The 27,210-nt window shown below is 44.8% G+C and overlaps 2 protein-coding genes across 2 annotated transcripts in view; one reads left to right on the top strand and one right to left on the bottom strand.

Moving 5' to 3' along the window:
* LOC119400253 (uncharacterized) overlaps positions 1–27,210 on the top strand; it is a 344,569-nt gene that overhangs the window by 103,172 nt on the left and 214,187 nt on the right. The gene's annotated exons all lie outside the window — the stretch shown is intronic.
* LOC119400944 (deoxyribonuclease-2-alpha-like) lies at positions 45–26,408 on the bottom strand. Its single transcript, XM_037667823.2, has 6 exons — positions 26,371–26,408; positions 14,690–14,882; positions 13,758–13,833; positions 8,651–8,842; positions 3,118–3,350; positions 45–200 (listed from the first exon to the last, which is right to left on the bottom strand). The coding sequence occupies exons 1-6, from the start codon at positions 26,406–26,408 to the stop codon at positions 45–47; spliced, it is 888 nt and encodes a 295-aa protein (XP_037523751.2).

Genomic DNA, 27,210 nt, shown 5'->3' with positions numbered 1-27,210 from the left:
TAGAGTATGAAGTCGCGACTACAGAGGAAGTTCGTTTCGGAATGCTATGCAGGACCCCTTTCACGTTCGATGCGGTGTCTTTTTCTTTCATTGTTGCAGTTGATGTGGGGGTGAGCCGCCTTGACACCGCTGCAAAAGAGGGCCTTCACCACATCGTTGTCGAAGCACAGGGCTTCTCCGCCTCGTTTCTCTTGAGACTCCTACGTTAGAAAAAAAAAAGAAAACTTAACTATAGACAACAGTGTCCAGTGGTGGCGTTCTGCTTAGGGATAGCTCTTTTTTCTGGTGTGCTCAAAAAGTCCCCTCTCACAAAAAACACCGTTTCCAGTGCTTCCCAGTGCATTTCAGTGCACTGGGCGACACTGGAACCGCTGTACATTGTTCCCTATTTCATTATATCGTGCTGGCAGGCAGCGGGGCACATTCCACAGCGTTTCGAGTGCCGCCCAGTGCGTTGAGAGGCACTGTACAGAATGACCCAGTGTGATACAGCGCGTTTGGAGGTATTGAGGACGTCGTACACTGTCTGGCCGCGCAATGGCGACACTGGCGCACATTGTAGAAAACTGAGCGCGCTGGGTAGACTTCATATAAAATTTGATATTGCACCGCGTGACGTCTACCGTATAATTTATCGAATATTTTCAAAATATTATGCTATTCTGTGTCGAGCACACGTATACACTTGAACAATCATGCATAGAGCGCGCACCTTCTCTGAAGCGTATGGTCGAGTGTCGTGGATTTAGTTAGTATAATTGCATCGAATGAACACATTATTCACAACACAGTAGGACATTAGTATTAGTCTCATAATATCCATCAACCTATTCTAGCAGTCAGTCCTTACATATGGGCTCGTAACAGAGAAAGCCGTACGACATCGGCAGAATTTGTCCGTTGTGAAGTATATTTGTTAACAATGCGGAATCTCCGAGTTTTTAGCTTCTTATTTGTATAGTCGAATAAGCAATGATGGCCTCTTTTGAGTCAGTTAAGATCGAAACTTTATTCGAACGGTTATTAAATTCTCAGTGTTTCTATATACGCGTTCTTCGCAGCAATCCTGGCACACGGAGTACGGCTCTGAGCCTAATGATCAGTTCAGATATAGTGAACTACTGCGACTGTAGTACGCAGAACATAAAGAATAATAACAGAAAATATGTCAAAGCGGGTGCCCTAAACTGAACTTTTCAGTGTGCAGCTCAGATGTACGATGTTTTCTACATAGATATAACTAAGCTCTTCAAGAGGCAGTGCCAATGACGCACAGATCTTCCGTTAGGCTAATATATTTTACTGCAAAACGTGCCAGATGGACATTCTGATCATGGGCAGCACATAACGAAATAACTATTGTTTATTAGGCTGTCGCGAGCACGGAGAGGTTCAAATCTGCGTTTCTAAACGGCAACATGTAAAGAGTTAAAAGCGAGTGAATGCGAGCCAGTTGGTAAGAATCCATGGTTAAAAACAGCGCGAAGAAGACGCGGACAAGAAAGAACACAGGACTAGCGCTGACTGCCAACTGATGGTTTATTGTTAAAACGCGAAGAATATACACAGATACAGAAAAAAATGGGGAAGGGAAACAAAAAGAGAGCTTCTAGCGGCGCATGCGTCCAGCGGCACATTGTCGTTTAGTCACAGGTGATTAGTGACGGAGAGAGCAACACTCCTTGTCTGTTAGATTAATAGACGGCTCGCTTACACATGCTTCATCTTTACATTTCATTGCGAAAGCCTCGTAGACTTCACGTGCTGTCTGGTCCTTGTATGTGCGCAGCACACGGGTCTCCTTAAAACGAGGTTGGCAGCCACACTTAGCACAGTGAATGGCCAAATTGCTGCCGCTTCTTGCCTTGAGGTTGTTGGCGTGTTCGCGCAGACGGTCGTTCCGGCAACGGCCCGTCTGCCCGATATAGGCACCCCCACACGAGGTCGGGAACTCGTACACTACTTCACACCTGCAAGGGACATAGTTAGTTGCGTGCTTTTTTACGCAACCCTTGCTGACTTGCTTGTTCTCATTCACCCTCTTGCAAAGGGAGCTCAGTTTGTTGGGGGCTGTTCGCGCTGTTCGCGAACTACCGAAACAGCGGCGGGCCTTCAGAGAGGCGTGGTCGCCATCCACTATCTTACCACAATCGGGTTGTTGGCGACCAAGTCTTCAGCGGCTGCGGCAGACTTGGTTCGGTTTCGATTTTACTCGGCGCACGCGAACTGTGTGGAAGCTATATATGATCGCGTCGATAGTGACCTGGGTTAAAGCTGAGACAAGCAGTAGCTTGGTTTTTTTTTTTTTTTGCCGCGTGCCTGCAAAACTGTGTAGTCGCCATCCGTGATTGTGCATTAGCGAGCAAGTTTATCAGCAGCAGATGCGGTGCTCGGCAGTTTCGTCGGTTTCGTTTCGACTCAGTAAGTAGGCCGTGCGCGTGCCTTCAGAACATTGTGGACGCTTTGATCGTGTCTTTAGAGACCACGGATTCGTCCTCAGTGGATGCGGCATTTAGTAACTTCGTTTTGCCATCGGGCAATGCGCGCGCAATGTCACGAAACTCAAACGTGGTGGAAGCCGCCGAAGATGAAAAGCTTCAGCCGCGGTCCGTACGCTGGCATAAAACGTGCTTGCTATATTGTGATGGACGAAGGATCAGTTGCCGTCTATTTTTCTGGCGAAGCAAGTATCGTCATGTGCGCGTTGTGGTGTTGGTGGTCGCGGTACGTAAAAAGGGATGGGTTCAGATTACATTTCGCCTTAAGACACGAGGGCCTTGAGCCGCGGTCTCATTATGAGCGAAGTCGCGAATGGCAAAAATTGCGCCTTTTAGACTCATGTGAAATAAGTACTGGATTTACGTATTCATCAAGAAAATGAAAATGCAATATTGTAACAGACATTTGTTTATGGTTTTCTTGGTACTTTCTATAATTCGGCATTCGGTTAATTCGGACATTTTTTCCGGTCCTGTGAAATCTGAATTTGCGAGTTTTTACTGTAAAGTGATTATTTGCCTGCTTGCATCTAAGCAACATGAGACAGCATACGACAGCCCGGGTTCCTAAAGCGTTCCGCACTTAAAAAAAGTCTGTTGAAGTGCCTACATAACTTACCTTGCGATTCGAAGAACAGAAGCAGAAAATATCACTTTCGGTGGTGAATGCCCACTTGCTGTGATCGACGGTAGCGGAGAAAGCGGCGTAATTATCTTCACCAAACTTTAGTACCATGTAAAAGATGTCGAACACTTCCTCGTTGGTGTTAAGATTACGTCCAGGGCCATTCCTCCAAGACTGCACAACGATGGGCTCGCCTAGGTCACCGAAAAGCGCTCCAGCATAGAGATCTGCAAATGTTGGACAAAAGCAGTTATTAGGCAGGCTTTTTCGAAAGCCATATTCGTTTAGAACCGAGGGAAGGATGGAAGGAAGAAGATAACCGCAAAAGGATGTAAGTCGCACGCCTTTCGCTTTCAGGTTTCTGAGTTCTGGCGCGAAATTGAAGGCGAGGACATTTATCTTCATTTTCGTCGTCACAATATTAAACGTATGATCGCTAAATTAACGAGAGTACAATAATGAAAGAATTATATATCAGGCTAAACTGATTAAACGTTTCATTTCAGTGTTTTCTTAACACAAATATGCAGATACATCTTGCACATTTCCATTTGCTAGCTGAAGTATGACAGTGAAGAATATTCGGAAGAGCTTCTTGGACTGGCGCATATATTGTACATACTTGTACACACTTGTTTACTGTGAATGTTTCTCGCTCTTAATTAATAACGCCAGAAGGGGACGTATGAGAGGCAGACAGTGAAGCACCAAAACACAATATCTGAAGAATGTGAGTGAAAAAAACATGGGGACAAAAAAGAGCGACAGAAGAACTTGAGCTTACAACAGGTGTAATTTTTTTTTCGAATACTTTGCTTCAAACCACAAATCTGCTCGATCCAGACAGCAGAACTCGTCAGTAGCGCACATAGGACCGCACACAATCTCTTAAGGTAGGCCACCAGCTTCAAAAACGCAGTTAAAAAAGTTGACTTTTTTGAATTTAACATTTTCAAGCTGCCTTTGTATATAAGAATATTTAGCAAAAAGAATCATGTGATTCCACGTAAGATCGAACAAACGATGGCTGGTCGACCTCTTAAATTTATTTCAAAATTTGATATATTATTGCCTGATGAATGGAAATAAGAGATCCGCAATTTGTTTTGCCGCCCAAAATTTTTTGAAGCATATGAAATCAATAATGACGGAGAGGTGGAGGGGAACACTCATCCGCTCTGCTGTTTTGGCCAAATTTTGTCATGAAGTACACAAAATATATTAAAGTTAGGTAGCTGAAATTTCTTTAACTAAATATATGCATGTTTTTGCTTCTACTCAGGTATTTTTAGTTTTTATGTGTAGTGTAAATGTTTTTATAAAGGTATGTATCTTACGATCAGTGGTGCAAAACTCGCTTTATTAGAGACGAATGGCCCCGGCGATTTTCGCCTTTTCAGTTGCATTCTCCCTTAACTCATCCCTGGACTGTTTTATTACGCATCCTCAAGTGGTCCCTTGATGGTCGTCTTCCGTTTGTATATACTGCAAATTGGGACACGTGCGTGCCACTTTCGCAAAACCAAAGGCAAAACCGTGGCCTTCGAGATAGCTACGGCAACCGCGGAGGCCACGGGCAAAACAAACCTGAAGGTGGTCACGACCAACATTTTGGGATTTACTTCTATGACGCACGTGTTAGCTAGTTAGAACCGGAACTCAGAGCCTTCAAAACGTACGTGCGCGGTGCTGTGTGGTGACGACCAACTCTGATTATAGGAGATCGTGGCGTGCGTATCACGCGTGTTCAGTCTGCCTCTAGCTGCCCACTTCGTGTTACACGGCACGCACTGCGGTCAGAGCCTCTGCTGAGCTTCATAGTCAAGGTTACCGCTTTTTCGCATCAGGGCTACGCAAAACAACAGCCGAGCCACATTATCACACTTTCTCATGCGACGAGCTGCGGAGAACGCGGGCTCTTCGCTTACCCAACACGCTCGCTACGGTCCGTATCCAACGCTCACGCGTTTCTTCTTCGTACGTCAACTATGGAAATTGGTAATGCTGAACGTTGTTATTCAGTCTTTTACGTCCGTGGAAATTCACAACGCAACCGTGGCGTCGATTGCGACGTTTCTTCGTAGCGTGCGAAGCGGTCTCGTCTGTTGTTGTTTTCGCCGTCGTTCTGGCGAGTGATCCAGCAGCAGTGGCGTACCAAGTCGTTCGCGAGTGGGGGGGCTGGCGTCGCTCACTGTCCGCCGTATATATATATATATATATATATATTGCATTCATAGAGCTGTCTGAAATCAAGGCAGAATCTACACAAGAGATTATGCAGGTTGGGCCTCCATACCGCCACAACAAAGCAGTGTTTAATATCATTTTGGAAATTTTATCGCCAAGTTTAATAAGTACAGCCACCTTTAGCCTGTTCTTCATATGAGCATTCCATGTGCAAACTTCACACTCTCAGTTTCGCGTTGTAAGTACGGTGAGTATGAAGAATCTGCCTCTAGCACCTTAAATTCTCACTTGTTAAACAAAACATGTGGCTGACAAAGCAAGGTACTTCGCAGAAATCTTCAGAATAAGCCAGTGCCGATTTCTTTAGTGTTAGAGACCTCTAATATAAAGTCTTTCTAAAGAAAAAGACGAAGTTTAGTCAATTTATAGAAACCACATTGAGCGGGTTGTGTATACTATAAGATTATAAATAACTACGAATTTATGTGCCAGGTGTCGTTCCTTGCCCTCCTACTTTTCCCAGCTTGTGTGGGGAGTGAACGGGAAAGCGGTGATGCTGCTCTTTACTGCTCCCCTCCGGCTACTCCAAGTAAATAGCCTACGTAATTCTGTCTAAGCTCAAATATTCTTTGAAAAAATGTGGGCGATTATAACGGTAAACTGCCCCGCATTGTTTCCTTCCGTATTGGTCGTTAGCTGTTTATGATTGGTCGAAATTTTCTGGGTCGTGCTCATTGCACCTGCTCTAACACGACGCAACAAATGGCGCGTAAGTGATCCACCGCGTAATTACCACCTACGCATGACTATGTTAAAAAGTAAACTATTTTCAATACGGCGTATTGTTCGACATTGGTTCTTCGCTATTCGCCAAAATTCTTCGGTGTGCCATAAAATTTCCTCCTTGTTACGCGACGTCACAAGTCAGCGAAAACTGGCGGCGTTAAAATGAAGTGTGCACAATAAGCAGCGCATTACTGTGCTGAACAATAACAAATTTTTTTTTTAATAGCCAGACAGTGTCTCATTCTGAACGTAATTCAAGAAGGCTGCCCACCAACCACTTTGGCAGCGGCTACTTATAACAGTGGGCGAGATGAATTCATATGTGTATAACAGATACTTTCAGTTGTAGTATTAACGACGTTGATCTGTTTTTGCGCGTATAGAGCTCTCTGTCAAGTCATCGTTGCTGACAGAGAGGTAGAGAGAGAAATAAACATTATCAGGAACGGACACAATCCTTCGCAGGTGGGCAGCCGCCTTAGTCCAGAAAACCATGGACGCTGATCATCTCCCTTGTGAGGTATAGATAAAGCTACAGGGCAAAATTGAAAGCTGGGCTTTTCAATGTGCTGAGTCCACTGCCTTGTTACAAGCCGCCGCGACCGCTCCAGGCTACCGTATGATAAGCAACTTGTGAAGCAGGCTAATCGGAGACTGAAGTTGGAATCTTTTTTAGCTCTCCTGGATCGGCACAACTAAAATACTCGACACTTCTGCACACTCATCAGCTCACAGCAGCTTGGATATGAAACAGTGGCGATGCTATTCGTTTTAAAAGAAAGAAACTAAATTTACTCAAATAGGAGAGCGTTTGATCGGGCTATAAAACGTTTACTGGTTCCCGCCCGTATTTGCGTCGCCGATTACTTAAATTTCAGGCCAGGCCCAGCAAAATAAAATCGTGACAGATTGCTGCAATCTTGTAGAGATCCTGCTGAGCGATAGCCTCCTCTGCAATGCTCGAGCGCAAGGCGCGAGAGCGTGGAATAGGCAGCCCGCACAGCAGAGAGCCTACAATGCGTGGTCACGACACAGGGAGGACAGTCGTCACAGCAGAATTGTAGGAAACTTATTTTACATAATTACGTTATTGCTGCGTTCAAGTAAAGCTTTGCCTTACTTGTTAGTTGCCCAGTCTGCAGCCGACAATGACCACTGTCGAAAGTGGGGGGGCTCCGCCCCCCTAACATTTCTCAGTGGGGGGGCTAGCGCCCCCCCCCCCCTGCCCCCCCGGTAGATACGCCTATGTCCAGCAGACACTTCATGACGGTTCGGTGGCGCGTCCGACTAGCGGAGAGAAATTCACAGCTCTTATTCTGAGTGTTCAATGTGCAAACACACGCGACATTAAGCTCAATCGTTGTTTCGCACTCGCTAGTTGCACTTGGTCCCACAGCAAACTGTGCAAGGGAGTCGGTCTTTGTACTACCCAATACTTCTCCGACAGGTGGCGCCACGCGTCTTGGAAACTCCAGAGTCTAACGTCTATTGCTTAATTAATCAGAATAGAAGTGTTCCACTCGCGCTATATGGGAGGTCAAGTTACGGTGCCTTTGTATACCTGGTGACCGTTGTATGGTGCCGCAGCGCGAGTGGTGGTCAGTCACTATTTCTCGCCACTTAATGTTCATAAAATAGTTTGATGGGAGTGCCGTTGGATAACTATAGCGACAGTGAGGGATACTGAAAAAAATGAGACAGAGGTTTTATGAAGGGAAGGGTTGCGATATGTCAATCTTCGCGCGGGCCACGACGTGCAGCTTGTTTCTAGTAAGCAAGCTGTGGTATGTAATGCAAGTGTTACATTGCAATAGAATCAGCGTACAAAAGATAGAGTGTTTGCGGTCTTCATTTGGGGCTCTGTCATAGAAAAATCAAGTCGCATGAATCTTTTCAGGAAAGTACGAGATGGGGAGCTTGGTTTAGCTCATATGCACATACGTCAATCGTTTTTTTTTTCCTCCGTGATACAGATGACCCTTTTCTGAGGACTGTGATAGAACTGAGGCTGCGTATAGTCTTACCGGGATTTATAAATTCGTCATAAAGCGTGCAAGGACCCACACGGGGTTATCTTAAAGATGCTGTTTCGTCTTTCCATTTCTTGTCAGTGCGTTTTTCGTTTTATTATTTGACTGAGGTCTGCCATAGAAAATTTTATAGAGACCTCGTTGATATTTTATTGCCTGTGCCGTTGTACCGAGCTCAGCATATCATGGTTATATATACCAAGTGGTCGGTCTACGGCTACGTAGTGCGAGCGCTCTGTCAATTTGGTGTTTGACTATGTTGTTTTGCGCGCATAATGTTTGGGCGCGTATGTGCGTCTTTTATGCTGAGGTAATTGGATGCTTCCGGACTAGTACCCTTCTGTTTCTCAGTGATATGGGTGTTTAGACGATTGGCAACCCCCGTCCCGTGATAGAGGATATTTTGGTTTGTAAAATGGCCTCTTTCCTAAGGTGTAAAGCTGTTTGTTATAGACACGCTCCCCTTAAGGGTGTAAACTGGTTTACTGTTTGTGCACAATGATAACTAAAGAGAAGTTGCTTACCTGTTCCTGCTGCTGCTGGCTTGGCGTACGCCCATAGGAAATGGCCACTTTTGCTTGCCAGGGGTTCCTTCAATGTGCGATACTCTTCAAGGAAATTGTTATCGGCGAGCTCCTTCACGTCGGCGTAACTGTTCATCCACTTGGTTGTTTTGTTATCGTGCACACCAGCACTCTGGGTGCGTAGGAGCTTCGCTGCGAAAACAGTTTACAAGTGGGTATACGGAGATCGCGGTCCGCTCGGCTGTCTATTTAGGCTTCTACGATGAGTATTGGAACACACCCTGCTATGGGATGGGACTTGTTGAAATTCATACATTTTAAAATAATATCGAGTAAAAAGGGGATTTTTTTCGTCAAACAACGATAATCGTCAGCCATCTTTTGTCCCTTTCGCTGCAATGACGCCGCGCACCCAATAACTGCAGGCCGCGAACGACATGCGCGTTATCAGCATGGCGTAGCATTCTTTATAGGAAAGCGGCAAGCGCCGAGTATTCAAGGAAGCAAACGCCAAGAAGTCTGATAGAGACTGATGTTGTGGCGTAAAATACACCTTTTTTCAGCATCTTTTTTAAATAGTGTACTTATCACGTTGCGCCCCATCCTATCTTTACTACATGACAATTGCCACATTGTGATGCGATTGTTGTGGTAAAGGTGAAGCTTGATCTCCTCATTCCGCGGAAGTGTGCCCAGAGAAGGAACGCTCATGACTATACAGAGATAGCGGCGAGCAAGACCGTCGTAATCTTATCGGTGACCGAAGCGCGTTTAGCTTCGGACGTTCACAATCCTACATTCCAACGTAATCGCTGGTGTTCGCGTCTATCTTGGTCACGGCGGCCGAATTTCGAGGGAGGCGAAATGTTTGATGCCCGGGTACTTAGATTTATAATAATAATATCTGGGGTTTAACGTCTCAAAACCACGATATGATTATGAGACGCGCCGTAGCCGAGGGCTCCGGTAATTTTGACCACCTGGGGTTCTCAAAATAAACAGGCCTCAAACATTTTCGCCTCCATCGAAAATGCAGCCGCCGCGGCTGGGATTTGATCCCACGACCTTCGGGTCAGCAGTCGAGCGCCATAACCACTAGACCACCGTGGCGGGTCGGGTACTTGGATTTAGGTGCACGTTAAGAACCTCAGGTGGTCGAAATTTCCGGAAGCTCCACTACAACGCCTCTCATATTCATATCGTGTTTTTTTTTTTGGAATTATTGACCTTATCTAGGGGTCAGGGTTCACGCGATATTATTAAGGAAATTGTAAGGGTGTAAATACAACAACATTTGATTTTATCCCTTTTGTGTGTATCTTTACGTACACCCTTCGTGCTTGGACTACTGTCTGCAGTATTGTACAAAATAAATAACATAAATTGCATTTCACACATTTGACTCAGTGTTGTCTGTGCTTTATGCCGTGTCACATTCCAGTGAATATTCAGTTTTGTGAACTTTCAATTAATTTAACTGTTCCTTATTTTCCTTAGAGTTCGCTCTGGTCAGAGTTCACTGCATCTGCGAATGAAAGGAAATATCAATAAATGTGCTGTCTATTATTCTAATGTTTATTCATTTCCTTTGGCTAGAGCGAAAAATTATCATCACGTCCGTGACCGAAAAATCGAGAAAGATGTCTACCACACAGCCATGCTATTCGTTGAAACTGCTTTGGAACAAAACACTATATGAATGTCATGTAGTGGAAGTAGTCTCCTTAACGCATGTAATATTGCGTGGCAGAAGCGTAGAATCGCGCCAAGTTTCAAAACTTACGAATTGTGCAACGAGTGGGTGGTTCAAAGCTGCCCATCTATTAGAAAATGCGCAGATGCGAGCGTGCGCGTGGCACTTACTAGTGGGTACATGGCCAATTTTCAAAAGGAAGAATTATCGCGTAGTGGGCACTTAGGAACTGTACTTGTAGTAGGCATTCTAGGATAGTTTGAAAAGGTCAGTGTTACCCGCACAGTCGTTCATTTCCTTATGAAACGGTTGATTCATGCACCGAAAGGAGAAGCGAGACTAGTAACTTAGAAGGCGATGCGCACGCGGCCCGATTTCGCTATCGCGTTCTACTCTTCAAGGCGAAGCTCAAGCGTACATCCTTCAAGTTTTTTTTTCGGAAATTTTGCAGCGAAGCCGTGTTTGCGAATATTGCTCTGGTGTCGTCCAGGCTTCGCTAAAAAAGGTCGCATGACCAGTACGAAAGGAGAAGCCTCGTGAATGGAGGAAAAAGGAGGAGGTCATGTGATCTATCATGGAGATGAGGTGTGGCTGAATGGGTAGTGAAAAAATTATTAAATAAATGCAAATTAATTTTTTTGACGAGGTGGGGTTTAACGCAGGCCATCATGGCGTGAACACAAGTGTCATAACCATTGGGCTGTAATCCTGCGTTCTTTTTTCTTTGATCGTATTTATTATAATGCGTCCTACGCTTGCACAAAGCCAATCTGTATAAAGCATGTGAATGCGTGTTACAGACGATAAAGTGACCAGAGTAAAAGAGGAGACTCGCAAGAGCAGGAAAGGGGAGAAGGTCACGTGATCGACCACGGAGAGCAGGTGTGATTCAAAGCAGTACGAGAATTGTGGCCACGGTGGAACGCTACCAGCGTGGCCATGCATCACATGCACGCCAGCAGCGCTTCCAACGCTGCTTGCGTTAACAGAGCAGCCGCGATAGTAATACGCGTTTTGGACGAGTGGGCGAGTGGAATGGGCTACATCTGCACTGAATGAGCACGTCGTCGAAAGAGATCCACTTGGCTTAACCTGAAGAACAAAGCAAGAACAAGGGAATCCTTAGTGAAATCTTTGCCGAAACTTGGGAGCAAAATGTAATGCTTGATGAAAGGGGCTACAGCTTCTCTCCGACGTTTTTCATGGCGTGGAACTAGCTGGAATGTATTTAGAAAGGAGGTGGACTTCTACACACTCTTCAAGACCTAGCAGTACAAGACAATGAGCTCGACATAAGATGACAAAACAGAAAGTAGCATTGAATACGCACTTCACACAGCTTGAGCAAAGTTGTAGTGACGTCCTTACCGATCGTGTTGATTTGCGCCGTTTGAAACGTGACGCACATGAACATCTGGCCGTTGGCTTTGGCATTATCCGGGAATTCGTATCTCCACCTCTTCACTCTTTTCATGAATCTGGGCACGGTATGCAGCAGCCACACGCCAGCGGTTTCGTCGAATAGGATCACGCCTGCGGTTCAGCAAAGTTTCGTTTGCAAAACATCTCAACAAGGCTACACCATGGTGAAAAAAATGTACGTTTCCACGATTTTACTGAAAGTGTTTTATGTAAGCTTATTTGTATTGCGTCACAGCATATCACGCCGTCATGTCCACTATATCAAACAAGGGGAAGGTTCTCAATGAGAGGGAGTGCATAGGAAGGCAGGGTGGTTATCCAAAGGTAGCTCTGCTGGTCAGTGCTGTACGGGTAGCTGGGATGCGGCGAAAAAAAATGGCTGGCAAGGGAGACAAAGACAAGCGTAACAAAACTAGCCTAGCACAGATTAAGTCGGCGTCAACATCATGTGATCACCTCACTCTATGACGTCACCATGACGTCACAGTTCGCCAGAATTTGGGACGTCATCATGAAGCAGCCGAAGTGACGTCACATGATTACGTCATAACATGACGTCGTCGCTTGGTGAAAGGTGGGCCGATCCCGGAGGCACTGCAAAACCACGTGAGGTGCAGAAAGCTAACAATGCCTCCGATCCCGAAGCCAGGGCCTAGCCACGTTAGGTACAGAAAGCTTTCGGGAAGGGGGGGGGGGGACAACATCACATGAACATCAATACAATCGACTGAGAAAAGGATGGATTTCGATTTCGAGTCGTCTTAAAGGGGTGGTGCCATCAAATTTCGAGGCTATAACAAGCCTGTTGTGGGTTTCCTCTGTATGCAAGGACAGTCCACACGAAGGGTCGGACACAGCAAACGTTTAGAATATATTTCTATTCACTTCCGAAGTATACCTAAATGCCCATTCTCCCGATCGAGACCAATCGCTAGCGCGACAACTCTGACGTAGCTGTTTAGGAGGGGCAACGAAAGTTGTAGTGACGTCACACCAGATCTGCTGTCGTGCCGTGAGTGACCCCCGGACCTCCGCCACCTGCACAACGTACGTAACGCCTGTAGTGAACTAGAATATATTCTAGTTCACTATAGTACCGGCAAAGCATCGGCTGCTACATCACTCGCCCAGTTTCGATCGCTTCCTGGCTAAGTATGTCACAGCCTTGTGTGGTCACGTGACCAAGCCCCCTACACTTCTACGTCTCTGCCCAACCTCGTCGCCCACAAACCGAAACCGAAAGTTGTCCACATCAAAAGGCGATATTAAATTATTTAGCGGGAATACATGAATCTTGTTGCGTTTATAGGAAACTATAGAGCTATAGGAAACGCTTACAGCAAAGAACGCAAGCCACAAATTTGGTGGCACGACCCCTTTAAGCAAATGCGTAAGTGACCGTGCGACTCGCGCAGATTATCAACGCTATTCGGTTGGGTAATGCATTAAACATTATATATATATATATATATATATATATATATATATATATATATATATATATATATATATATATATATATATATATATATATATCTACGCAAGGTGTGCCCGGCGTTTTTTTTTTCCTTTCCACATCGCGAGTGGGTGCACAAAGGGGGTCACTGTTTCGTGCATGGCTCAAGGGTAGTTTTCAAATTGAAAAAAAAAGATATGTAGGAGTGTTACGTGATAGATCTAGCTCAAGCTCCTGCGAGATCTGCGTACCGCCAGCGGCAAGTGGTGTATATAAATAGCTCTCCGTTATTACGCCTGCGGATGCATGTGGCGTGATAGAGTTGTCTAACGCGGCGCGCTGCGGAGCGAGGGGTTGCCGGATGGATTGCCCGGTCGGGTGATTGGAATTTTTTTTCTTTGTGCCTTTTTTATTCATATGCATACATATACATATACGGCACATGACGACGACGGCAACGGCGACGGCAAAAATCCGCTGAGAATGTCCATGTAATTTCTATGGCAATAAAATAAGTTAATGCATGACTTTCGCACCTTTACTGTGGCTGCCGTCCAACTTTTGTCTGTAGGGTTCTGGTGGCTGGTCGTTGTACGCAAAGTACAGAATGTCCTGCAATGCAAGAAAATAAATAAATGAAAAGCAAGCACTCTTCTATAACGGGTGCAGAAAGATTAACAAGAGACAAAAAGAAATCAGGATCCCTTGCCCTATCTGGCAGATGCGGCAAGCGAAGCTTAGAGTGTGCGTGCCTGACCTATACTTTTCTTTCTTTCTTTCCTTCTTTCTCTCTTTCTTTGTTTTTTTTCTTGCTTTCTTTCCATCGTGTTGGGCACTGCCCCCTCCCAAGCTCTTCCTTCCTCCATGCCGGCAATTAACTTCGAACCATGCGCTGAGACGCGCGTCACTTCAGCTGCTGCAGACAACAACGACGATCATCTGTTCATATCCAGGCAACAGTGAAATGTGGCAACGTGAAAATTCAAGTCACCTCGATAAAACACCAGAATACCATGTCAGAAACGATTGATCGCCGACAAGCCCGCTTACTGGAAAGTGGCGCATACAAATACACATGCTACCGGCGAAACCTCGAGGACCCGCCATTTTTTCACTCTTGCCGGCGCCGAGTTTTCGCGTAAGACACCATCACCGAAATCCGTGAGTTACGACAAGCTTTGCCTGAAAATGACGTACGAAAAGCGAATGGTTTTCAAAAGGGATGCATGCATGGATGGATGCATGGATGCACACTACCGTTGTCATTTTAACTTCCCCTCTCTCCATTTCAGTACTCTTCGTCCGTTCCCCTGCGCGGAGTGTGACAGGCCAGCAACACTACTCTGCTTTCCTAGCATTAAATTGTTCTCTCTCTCTTTCTGAAACCACTTCCTACGCGACTGTGGAAGATAGTGCGCATCTCTTTCCTGTATGATAATCGCTACGTAGAGTGAAAGGGTTAGGTCACCTCTCTCAGGTTGTCCTCGTAGAGTGGCTGAAGCGTGTAGGCGACCGGGTTCTCAGTTGTGACCAGGTCCTGTTCCGACAGTTGCCAGTAACTCGGTTTGTTCTCGATGATCCTCTCGTCCACGTACGCGAATTTGCCTCCGGATGGATTGAAGGATTGAAGCGTGTTGTGAGGAAGCTTGTATATGATGAACCTGCACGTAAGGTTTTGTCAGCCTTGCTTCATGTCACGATATAATTTGCAGTGTTTATTTCGCAGAAAATGGCTGGGGAAAGGTACCCTGAAATTGCAATGATAGCGAGATACAAGATACCGAGACGATAAGCATTCGAGATACAGATACAAGGTACTAGCAGAATGAATGTATGCGATACGATACTTTCCATTATCGATATTGTCATTAGCATCCACTTATTGAGTTGATTCGAATGTCCTGCAATTCAAAGGAGTTCCAAGGGGTCCAGTTCATGTTCTAATTGTCCAATGATATTCGGTTCAATATTCAGATTATTCACTTCATTCAATTGTTACGGGATAACTTTTATAAAATTCAGGCCATTCAAAATGACCTAGTGCATATAGTCTGCAGTAATTGAACCTCGTTTTTTTAATAATTCTCTGTATACGAGAGCATGTGAGCGATTAGCGGGTGTCATTTGATTTTTCCTACAGCATCGGTAGGAGGCCGGAATAAGGGCTGCATGAGGAACATGCAAACAAATCTTCAAATTCCCTTCCTTTCAATTCGTAGCAGCGTTAAGAGAACACTTAAAGTGGGGGCTGGGTCAACCAGAATGACCTAGGGTCACATTGTGGAGTAGTTACACCATTTTTGTTATATTTTGGTTAACTATATAGAAGAGCGAAATTATAGACCGCATTAAATGGTTGAGAGAACCAGCACCTGCATGCGACATCTGAGGCTTTCGCCTGGTAAAAAAAATCGTGACCAGCAAAGCGCATTACCCCTAATTTATATAATTCCTGCTAAAAATGTTGCCATTTCGGAAAAAAAATGCTCTATTGAAGTGCTCCATTGAACTGTTATTTAGAATGGCTCGACCGAAACAAGAAAGCTTCAGTTTCATCACCTTTGCTTTGAAAGAACACTCAGGATCGATGTACTTTATGCGCGAAATACTCGTTCGCTTGGCAGTACGTGCTGTGTGGTACATTGTCGTGTCAACCAGCAGCTGCGTTTGCACTAGTTTATGATCTTGGGGTTACGCAATGTTTTGTGCGTGACGACGCAGTGTCTACGGAGTGTGGGAGATAGCACACGTTAGAGATTCAGCAAAAAGAAGGCCGTTACAACTTAACCACCTTGGTTCGTCAAATGTAACCATGTCCATGCTTGTATGCATTCACTCCCTTTCTTTATGTTTCTGTTAGTATGTGAACTGTCGGCACAAGCGTCGCAGATAATTTTAGCAGGAATAATATAAATTAGGGGTAGTCCACTTTGCTGGTCAGCATTTTTTGTTACCAGGCGAAAGCTTCAGATGTCGCATCAAACGGGAAAATTGACTGTCAGTGGAGGCGTCTTCGATATTTGGTCACACCTGAAAATACTTCGCGAGACCGGCGTTGGCGTATACACTAATTATGCGTAAAAAATAAGTAATAAAAGTCGGTCAAAAGTCGTGTAGTACTCAAGTGAATGCGTGTATGCAGTTGGTATACAAAAAGCCACATGACCACAATATAACTAGATGCCATCAATGGCGTCGTCGTGATGTGACGCCATCGTGACGTCACAAATCGCCAGTATTTTTGACGTCATTATGACGTCATGACGCCGTAATAGCCGGATATAGTCGGGAGGAGTATCAATACATCGATTGACAAGAAGAAGAAGAATTTGACTTTCGCCTTCAAGTCGTGTCGCATAGTAATAGTGGTTGGAGGTTCACGTCCCAAAACCGCGATAAGGTTATGAGATACGCTGTAGTGGGGGCTTCGGAAATTTCGACTACTTGGGGTTCATTAACGTGCACGTAAATATAAATACACGGACTGCCAGCGTTTCAGCTCCACCGCAATGCGGCCGCCGCAGCCGGCTTTCAATCCCGCGTCCTTCGGATCAGCAGTCGGGCACCATAACTACTAACCTCGGCGGGTTTCGAGTGGTCTTAGGTGATTGCGTAAGATTCTCTGCGAGTTATCTTCGCCTTTGCTCACCAACCTAAGTGGTTGTGATCTGTGCTGGAAAACTTAGGATACCATCCAATCATTGGCTGCTCTGACGCAGCGCCTACAGTATCACCTCCTAGGGTGAGTAAGTGGCTGTGTTTAAAGGTTTTAGGGTGTTTAACTTACTTGCACTTATAGACATCGACAACATGGGCTAACTGTAACACGGACATATGCAGTCGAAACCAAGGATATTTGCTTCAGATTCTCCGGCAAATTACGTGTGCTCATTTCTGGGGCACCAAATAGCTTTTATTTGTTTCAGACGGCTACTTTTACCGTGAGGATATATGGACGCATTGGTAGTTTAATGCTGAAAACCTGAACGTCCTGGCAAAGTTATTGGTAGATGCCGGTTAGCAGTGTTCAGACAAAGATGATATCTTAGGTGGAAAAGAGAAACCTTTGTTTTACAATAAGCCTAGCATTATGAGGCATGCTCAGAGTTCTACATCAGAGGTAAGGGGGGGGGGGTAAGTTTCACAGCAGCATCACCCCCTCCCCATCCTGAATCCAGTGACAGCGGAGTGAAGACAAAGAGAACAGGCTTCTTCATCGAATGCAAAGACGAAAGGCCTTTCGTTGGTGAAGATGGGAAGTAAACATTTATTGGAGCGCGACATCAGGGCTCCGCGGTCGCCATTATCGTCCTAAGCTTGCATCGCCATAAATCTGAACTTTCAAAAATGACGGCACAGGACTGAGTGAGTACAGGTATGGAGCATCTCTCCCTTCCCCCTTAACCCTTTCAAACGCTTTGTACACAATTGTGTACACCACTTGCTTTTGCTAGTTGTGTCGACTAGTGGCTAAGAAAGCTCAAGATACATTGAACCTTTGATGAATTGAACCTCGTGCATAATAAATGTGCCTGCATTTAATTTTATTTCGCAGTGCACTGTCGAAGAGAGTCTCATTGCTGAAGGACCCTATCAAATTCGATGAATAGTTCGACGTGCGGCTTCCCGCGAGCGAAGACAAAACTATCATTTTTCCTCGCTCGAAATGAACATAACCGAGAATGAATTTGCGCTGTATTTCTAGCATGAGATTTGACTCCATTTATGCAAAAATCAGAGCATGAAGGACTTCACGATATATATGTTGTCATGTCGTAATATTGTATATATTGTCATTATTGACGAGATTCCCACAAAGGTACATTGGCGAAACGGGACAGCAGGTAATGTTATAGAATAAACGGGCATCACGCGGACACGGCGAAGAAATTACCGAGAGCAGTGGCACCGCATTTTAATGTAGCATGTCACAACTTCGATGGTCTCAAACTTAACATACTTCAGTTAAACTTCCGGTCTCCGAGAGACAGAAAATATAGATACATACCTTGTTCACAAGCAGGTGTTAACGTTTCTAAGGGGGCTCTTGAACCCGTCCGATATGGTACATACACTACGAAAACCAACAAGAGTTACGTCCTTCTTCTAGATTCAGCCTATTCATCAATGCGGCCTATCCTCCACCCCTGTTTTCAAAGTTGTCCTCTCTATTGGATTAGATGAGAGGGTACGAATCATGTACACACAAGCGCCGAAGAAATCGGTTGCAGCCTTGAAGAAGGCAAATCCACTTGTCGAAACGTCGGCTCGAACACCCGCTCCTTGTTTACTGTTTGGCTTTCATTTCAGGATAAATACACATTTCATTACAATTTCACTAGAAGTAGGCACTATAACACACATAAATCAACGTATATGATATTACTTTTGCTAAAATATAATATTGACTGCATTACATTAATGTTATGTCAATTTGACGCTTTTGCAGACAGTTCAAACGTGGGTTCTGAAAAGGTTAATCGTCTAAGGGAGGGAGGCGGGGGCACCGTGTGCCGCCTGTGCTCACGCCAGTGCACATGGGTAGGGCAAGGACTGTTAAGCCGAGAGAAGACTCCAATTGACACAGCTATTTTGCGGCATGTGGAAATCATGTGTACCGCGGCTTTGTCGATCTAGCGTCATTTACTCAATTCTTCGCTTCTTCACTCGGTATGTTTACACTACGTAGGAGCAACAAAACCACGAACTGCGCGCGTACACACAATGTAGTCACACACTCACCAGTCAATGTCATTTCCATTTTCATCCTTTCAACTCGGGGATGATTGGGCCGCAGCGCATCTCCACGAAACGAGCGCTTGCGCGATCAGCGCTGCAAGGAGCGAGTACTTCATCGTACTCTCTCACCGTCCTACACCTTACCAAATTTTGAGCTGACACGAAGAGATCTCTACGAGAAGAGCTTGCATTTGGCTTTCAATGAATGAAGAAATGTTAGTCAATGTTAAGTACGCTGTTAAGCTCTCATGTAGAAGTCTCTCGAGTACACTTTTTCGACTCTGTGTGTGTCAACGAAAAGAAAGTTAACTCTGTAAAGTACGATAAAATATACTGGACACAAGAGTACTTCTTGTTTAAAGCACACTGTGCAGAGCCGGTTCATTTAAAGGAGCGTTGGAGAGACTGAAAACTGAGATAACGGGAAGACCTATCGCGTAGCTGTCATCTGTATGGAAGGAGGCGGCGAAGTGCAGTAGAGTGGCGTGTGAAACAAAAAGGGGGTGATACGGGACGAGGCGCTGACTCCCAATAATAGTGCCACGGGGTCGTGACATTGACGAAGGCAGAAGTCGGCGTGTCGAAGATGAAACTCCTTATTTGGCCAAACTTGTGGCCGAGAAACGGAAGGTCAAACTACAGCAGTACACACTGTACACTGATAGCGGCGAACAGAGCGTCAGCCGTCGATAAAACTGCTCATGGCTGGGACGCGCTGTCTTTTATAAATCACGCATCGTGCTTTGCAGTCCTATCACTGGTGGTCGCGCAAGCTCTGGAATAATCTAGACTATTCGCGTCCTGCGCGGGATCTTAACAGAGTGATCTACTACAATCGCGAAGCTTCAGTAATAACGGTCACGAACTTGCTCAGGCTCATCCATATAGATACCTATGTCTCATATTTACACCCGACTTGCGTTGGAATCTTCATGTAGAGGAACTCTGTTCCAAAGCTAACGAGGTGTTATGGGGCCTGAGACGTAACCTCCACCGTGCCTCTCCTGAAATTATAACTTTAGCTCATAAAACCTTGCTGAGACACATAATCGAATATGCTAAAGTAGTTTGGGGACCCTATAACCAAACTAACTGTTTGAAACACGAGAAAATGCAGCGTCTTAGTTCTAGTTTTATATTTAATAAATACCGCCGTTTCCATTCACCTACCGAATCATGCAAACTTGCAGAGCTCTCACCTCTACAAAAACGAACCGAATATGAAAGGGTGAAATTCTTTTTCATAATAATTCATAATCACGATAATATAACCTACGACAGGTACTTTGAAATCAAAACACAAGAAACAACAAGACATAGCCAGAGTATGTATACATACCGCCCCACATAGTTCATAATCACTGTTTCAGGTACAGCTTGTTCCCTAGTGCGATTCAGCAGTGGAATTATTTACCAGTTTCGGTTGTGAAAGTTAAATCACATACTGACTTTTTAGAACAATAAAAACTATAGTGTACTTTGATGCCATGCGCTAAGATTGTGATGACGTGTGAATTACGTGCTTTAAAACTAGTGTATGATATTTATTATGTGTTTTATTATGCGCAAAAATATGATATGTGTTTCGGAAGTGGTGCTCTCTTTCCTTATTTTCACTGACCAACTTCTCTGCTTAAACTACATGCCTAGCAATTATGATAGATTTGTTATATGTATCTTGATATGTGCTGTGAAATGATATGTGTTCCTGCAGTGAAGGTTCCTTTCCTTATGTTTCTCTTATGCACATTTCTGTTTGATATGATTCCATTCCACTCCTGTAATAGCCCGTCAAAAAGGGCTGCCAGTATCAATAAATGAAATGAATAAAATGAATACAGCGGCGCGGTCAGCGTCGAGCGTTGCTAACCGTCCTTGCTGGTCCAACCCGATTACATCAAAATAAAATAAGAAGCGGGCGTGGCATTGCCCCCCCTCTGAAAAATCATCGTCCCGATGCTTGTGACAGAACACAAAAGGAAAAAAAAACAAGTGCATACACAAATAAATTACAATAACAAAGAAAAAAGCAGAGTCCCCAAGTTCGCTAACGCGAAAAAAGATGGCTGATCCCTCTGTCATAGGAATCGTATAACAAGAAAATGAAAGGTGTCGTCACAGAAGTAGTCGATTGTTTATATTGGTATATGAGAGATTGTACAATGTCTACAGTTGTTTGGCAGATATAGCACCGCTTCAGGTGGACCAGTGTTGCGGAATGGGCGCCTCCATTCTATTCCAATTCCATTCCGGGGAATTAGAACTTGACGCAATTGCATTCCTTTGAATTCCTCGGAACGAAAAAACTTAGCCCATTCCCACTCCGGGAATGGCCGGGCAGTTCAATTCCATTCCTGTAATTCCTCAAAGTAGGAAAGGCATCTTAATAGTTTTATCGAGTCAAGAATGAACGCCCCATAAAGCTGATGTCATCACATGCATTAAGAACTGCAAAAGTATGTGGCCGTGGTTACGTGGGCTCTCCTGTTTCGGCTGGCTCCCGAACCAATGCTTTCAAAAGTTTATTCTTTCTCTCTCTCTTTACGGAGGGAGGGGGAAGGCACACAGTTCATCGTGTAAGACTGTGCTGCGCTGACCTACAGACCTTCGCCGACAGAGTTTCGGGCAAAGGCACCCATGTGTCTAGACAGGGGCGACAGTATTGCAAAAGGGTAGGAGGAGAGTATGAGGTGAGAGGGCGCGCAAAGCACGCAGTGAACACAAGCATCGCGCCAGCGTCAATGCGCATCACAACTTAAGGCCGAGACAGACGGTACGATTTTCCTTCCGATGCGACGGCCGACGCGCAGGTGCGGCCGCCGGGGTGGTGACCTTTAGCATCGGACAGCCACCATTCTGGCATTTTGCGGCGAGTTTACGGGATTGGAGAAAAGACGGAGATTTCCGGTTGCCTGTACCGTCCTTGGTGTTAGTCATTTCTGTTGGAGTCGGACACACTTCTGGAGCACGACGTTTTCAGGGGGTGTTGTCTTACTACTCTTTGTGTTATTGGTGAGGTCTGACCCGATGCGTGTTTCTGTATCTGTTTGTTTGCTAGCTTTCGCAGATGTCTCTGATAGGGAAGTGCGTGAATTTGTTGCCTTTGCTTGTTGTGTGGGTTTTGTTACAGGTGATATTATCACGTCCACCCTCTGAGTAGATGCTTTTTCTGTCTTGGCAACGGCGGGGCGTCATTTGCAGCTAGCGCTTGTAGCATGTGGAGCGTGTTCTGGTTCGTGGGATGGTCCGTTAGATTGTGTCATTGGCTGCGTCTGACTAAATTCATTCCTGATTCTGTACTTGATGTTCCTGTATATTACTTTGACGCCTGAAAAGTTAGGGTGTATTCCGTCCCGACCGAGCATGTCAGGGTCCTGATGAATTTCCGCGTGATGGAGGACATCAAAGTTTTTGTGGCCGTGTTGAATGTCCAGAAGAAATTTGTTAACTTTACGTGATCCTCGTGCATGAGCTAGCAGTGTGCGTGATTGTGCAATGAGTGATCGGTGTTTGTTTGTGATCCTAGGCAGAACTGTTGTGAGGGTGAGTTTTGCGTCTGGTCTGTTGTTCTGCAAATCGTTTACCAGAGTCTTCAGGGCCTCCACAGTGACGTCGCCGTTGTTGTAAGTACAGTCGTTAGTGCCACAGTGAATGACGAAATGCGTTATGTACTGTGGTGTAGCGGCGACAAAATCTTGAATGTCATGTGTCGTGGCTCCGCTTTTAAACCTAATGTATGGTGCACGTTTCCTTCGTGGAAAGTGGTGACGTATGTACTTGTACTGACTGTCTCCAATTAAAGCTATGTGCACAAAGGAAAGTAAAGGATGCCTCAAAGCAAAGTTGCATCGCGTCGTGCGAGCCCGGATGGCAAACGAAGTTGCAAAGTAGGGTCAATAGAATACAAGTGCGAGTTGGAAAAACTATGCGTATTCCACTGTAGAAGCGTGATGCGACGAGCAAGGGATTGCAGCTGAAAACTTCAAGAAACCGTAAGACACAAACCACCAAGGAAAACTACCAATGTGCAACGCGAGCGGCGCTGGTCAGTATGTGTGTTGTGACTTATCTTGCATAGGTGCGCTTGTTTGTGTATGTGTGTTCAATGTTGAGTGCTTCGATGCTTATTTATTTAGACATTCTCGGCGCATGGCGCGATAACAAATGGAGTTTGGTATTTAAGACGCTCTTACCTTTTGCCTGTTTTCCTTGGTGGTTTGCGTCTTCCAACTTCATGAAGTATGCACCGACTAGCCCAACAACAAGTTTTAACAGGGTACACTAACGAGACGAAAAGATTTCGTACCAACGTACCACTCACGACAATCTTGTCAATACTGCCTTTTTAGATAGCTCAATATTGCCACGCCCGCTTCTTGTTTTATTTTGATGTATTCGGGCTTGACCCGCAAGGACGGTTAGCAACGCTCGACGCTGACCGCACCGCAGTATTCGAGAAGCTTCGCGATTGTAGTAGATCACTTTGTTAAGATTCCGCGCAGGACGCGAATAGTATAGATTATCCCAGGGCTTGCGCGACCACCAGTGATAAGACTGGAAAGCATGATGCGTGATGTATAAAAGACGGCGCGTCCCAGCCATGAGCAGTTTTATCGACGGCCAACGCTCAGTTCGCGGCTATCGGTGTACAGTGTGTACTGCTGTAGTTTGACCTTCCGTTTCCCGGCCACAAGTTCGGTTAAATAAAGAGTTTCATCTTCGACACGTCGACTTCTGCCTTCGTCAATGTCACGACCCCGTGGCACTATTATTGGGAGTCAGCGCCTCGTCCCGTATCACCCCCTCTTTCGCTGCACACGCCACTCTACTGCACTTCGCCGCCTCCTTCCATACAGATGACAGCTACGCGATAGGTCTTCCCGTTATCTCAGTTTTCAGTCTCTCCAACGCTCTTATAAATGAACGGGCTCCGCACAGTGGGCTTTAAACAAGAAGTACTCTTGTGTCCAGTATAAACTATCGTACTTTACAGAGTTAACTTTCTTTTTGTTGACACACACAGAGTGAGAAAAGTGTACTCGAGAGACTTCTACACGAGAGCTGAACAGCGTACCTAACAATGACTAACATTTATTCATTCATTGAAAGCCAACAGCAAGCTCTTCTTGTAGAGAGCTCTCCGTGTCAGCTCAAATTTCGGTAAGGTGTAGGACGGCGAGAGAGTACGATAAAGTACTCGCTCCTTGCAGCGCTGATCGCGCAACCGCTTGTTTCGTGGAGATGCGCTGCGGCCCAATCATTCCCGAGTTGCAAGGATGAAAATGGAAATGATGTTGACTGGCGAGTGCGTGACTACATTGTGTGTACGCGCGCAGTTCGTGGTTTTGTTGCTCCTACGCCGTGTAAGCATACCGAGTGAAGAAGCGAAAAATTGAGTATATCACGCTAGATCGACAAAGCTCGGTACACATGATTTCCACCTGCCGCAAGATTGCTGTGACAGTTATTCTTCTCTAGGCTTAACAGTTCTTGCCCTACCCGTGTGCACTGGAGCGAGCAGAGGGGGCGCAAGGCGCGCCCACCTTCCTCCCTTAGACGATTAACCTTCTCAGAGGCCACGTTTCAAGAACTGTCTGTAAATGCGTCAAATTGACATTACATTAATGTAATGCACTCAATATTGTATTTTAGCAAAGTAATATCATTTACGTTGATTTATGTGGTTGTAGTGACCACTTCTGATTAAATTGTAATTAAATATCTGTTTATCCTGAAATGAAAGAAAGAACCGTAAACAGGGGGCGGGTGCTCGAGCATCCGTTTTGACAAGTGGACTCGCCTTCTTGAAGGCTGGAACTGATTTGTTTAGCGCTTGTGTGTATATGCTTCGTACCCTCTCCTCCAGTCCAAACAAAGAAGAGGGCAACTGTGAAAGCGGGTGTGGGGAAGAGGCCGCCTAGACGAATAGGGTGAATCTAGAAGAAGGGCTTAGCTCTCATTGGTTTTCGTTGTGTATGTACCATATCGGACGGATTCAAGAGCCCCCTTAGAGAAACGTTAAACGGACCTACAACTGATTTTTCTCAACCCATTTTTTTTTTACGGCGCGACATGAAGCTCACCCTTCGCAGTGTTTGCAGCTGCAGTAGTCAATCCCAAATGCACGTAGTTATTTTGCAAGCAGTATTTTTCGATCTGAAAGGCTCTAAACACGGACGTACCTTTCCTCCAGCAACGCTGAGAATTGATAGCGATGCCGCCGGCCCTTCTCGCGATTTGTGAAAGCTATCGTTGCTCTACTTTCGCAGGCGTTCCTGTAACTATATGCTTAACCACGCTTATTTAGAGCTTTTCAACTATTTTTCAAAATAACAAGCTGTTACAATGAGATGATGTGGCATTATACACCTTCCCTGTATTTGTACCGCGTTGTGTCCAACGTTGCCTGCGCCTGTGTCATAGGTGGCTTGTCCTGGCGTCGTTACTCTCTCGATGTACGAGCCAAGCCAAGTCATTAAAAATATCACTACGCATATGCACGGCCACGTTGAGTAGCAGCGTGCATCATTTCTAAGACAAAGTGGAGGTAGCAAAACTATGTCGCTCCAATATCTTAGCGACCTGGAAACTGCGTGCATGGTTGCATGAGCACGCTGAAAAGTTGCTCAACATGCTCTGACGAAGATGGGATCGTTACGTCACGCGAAGGCAGCGCCACTTTATTACATACTACAAACGCAGGCCTATATGTACATTTTTATGGAATAATACCTTTTATTTTATTTATTTATTTACAGATTACCTACATCACCATATAGGCATTACGTAGGGGGGAAGCATTACCAGAACAAAGGAACGCGTTGCCGAGATATATACATACATATACAAATGTCACTGTAACATTATCAGAAGTAACATAAGTATGGATCACCAAATACAATGTCAAGACACGTAGTACATACAATTGATAATGCAAGAATAATGTCTCAACACAGAAAAAAAATAAATCATTATGTGTTATATTTACTAAGTCGTCTGATAAACTGTTCCAATCTCTTATTGTTTTAGGAAAGAACGAGTAGAAAAAAAGTGTTCGATCTGCGTTTAAAGGCAGAAATCCTTTTGCTATTATCACAGCCAGTGGATATGTAGTATGGTTCAACAAGGTAGCTATGACGATTGATACCTGTGTTAGGGTTATATATCTGGTGCAACAGTTTAAGCCGTAGTTTCCGTTTACGTACGCGGAGCAGGTCCCATTCTAAGGTGGCCTTCATTTGAGAAACGCTGGCGTAGGGGTTGTAATTATTTAAAACAAAGCTTGCCTCTTGGTTCTGAAGTTTTTCTAGTCTATCTATACGATAGTCTTGATGGTGATCCCATATTACGCATGCATAATCAAGTATAGACCTGACTTGCAAAAAATATAAAGTTTCCTTGATTTCTCACGTCGCCTGTTTGAAGTTCTTGCGGATAAAGTGAATCATCCCAGTAGCTTTTGCTATGGCCGTGTCAATACGTTTTTTCCATGTAAACGATTCGGTAAAATGAACGCCGAGATACTTAAAATTGCAGTGTATGTTGATAAGGACGCCATCGATCTTATATTGGGCTGTGATTTGGATATTTTCATTGAGAAGCTCACGCTGCAACTCTATTTATTATTTAAATGCATGTTCCATTTCTTACACCAGCCCGCTATGTGATCTAGCTCTGTTTGGAAAGCGTATATCATTTTCAGTCGCAATTTCTTTGTGTATGACGCAGTCGTCAGCAAATAATTTTGTGGGTGATCTAATGCATGAATTTCAACTATGTTGTTTATGTAGATTGGGAACAATAAGGGCCCTAAAACGCTCCCTTGGGGAACTCCCGAAGTCACTGCTATTGACGAAGATTTCACGTTATTTAAGACGACGGACTGGGTTCTACCATTTAAGTAATTTCGTATCCATGTTTGAACGTTTTATTTATGTTTATTGCGGCAAGCCTTACATCTAAGAGCTTATGTGACAAAGTATCGAATGCTTTTTGGAAATCTTTAAACACCACGTCTACCCGACTACTGTTATCAATGGCTTTGGATACGAAACGCTGAAATTCTATTAGTTGAGTGTTACAGGAATATCATTGTCGGAAACCGTGCTGGGAGGCAGTAAAGAAAGCGTCTGAATCAAGGAATTCAAATATGTTGATATGTAAAATATCTTCAAATATTTTGCAACATATCGACAATAATGAGAACGGCCTGTAATTTTCTTTCAGTTTTTTATCTCCAGATTTTAAAAA

This window comes from Rhipicephalus sanguineus, chromosome 7 (genome assembly GCF_013339695.2).
Source record: "Rhipicephalus sanguineus isolate Rsan-2018 chromosome 7, BIME_Rsan_1.4, whole genome shotgun sequence".
NCBI lineage: Eukaryota > Metazoa > Arthropoda > Arachnida > Ixodida > Ixodidae > Rhipicephalus > Rhipicephalus sanguineus.
Note: the sequence above shows the minus strand (reverse complement) of the source record. Positions and strands in the feature narration are given on the sequence as shown.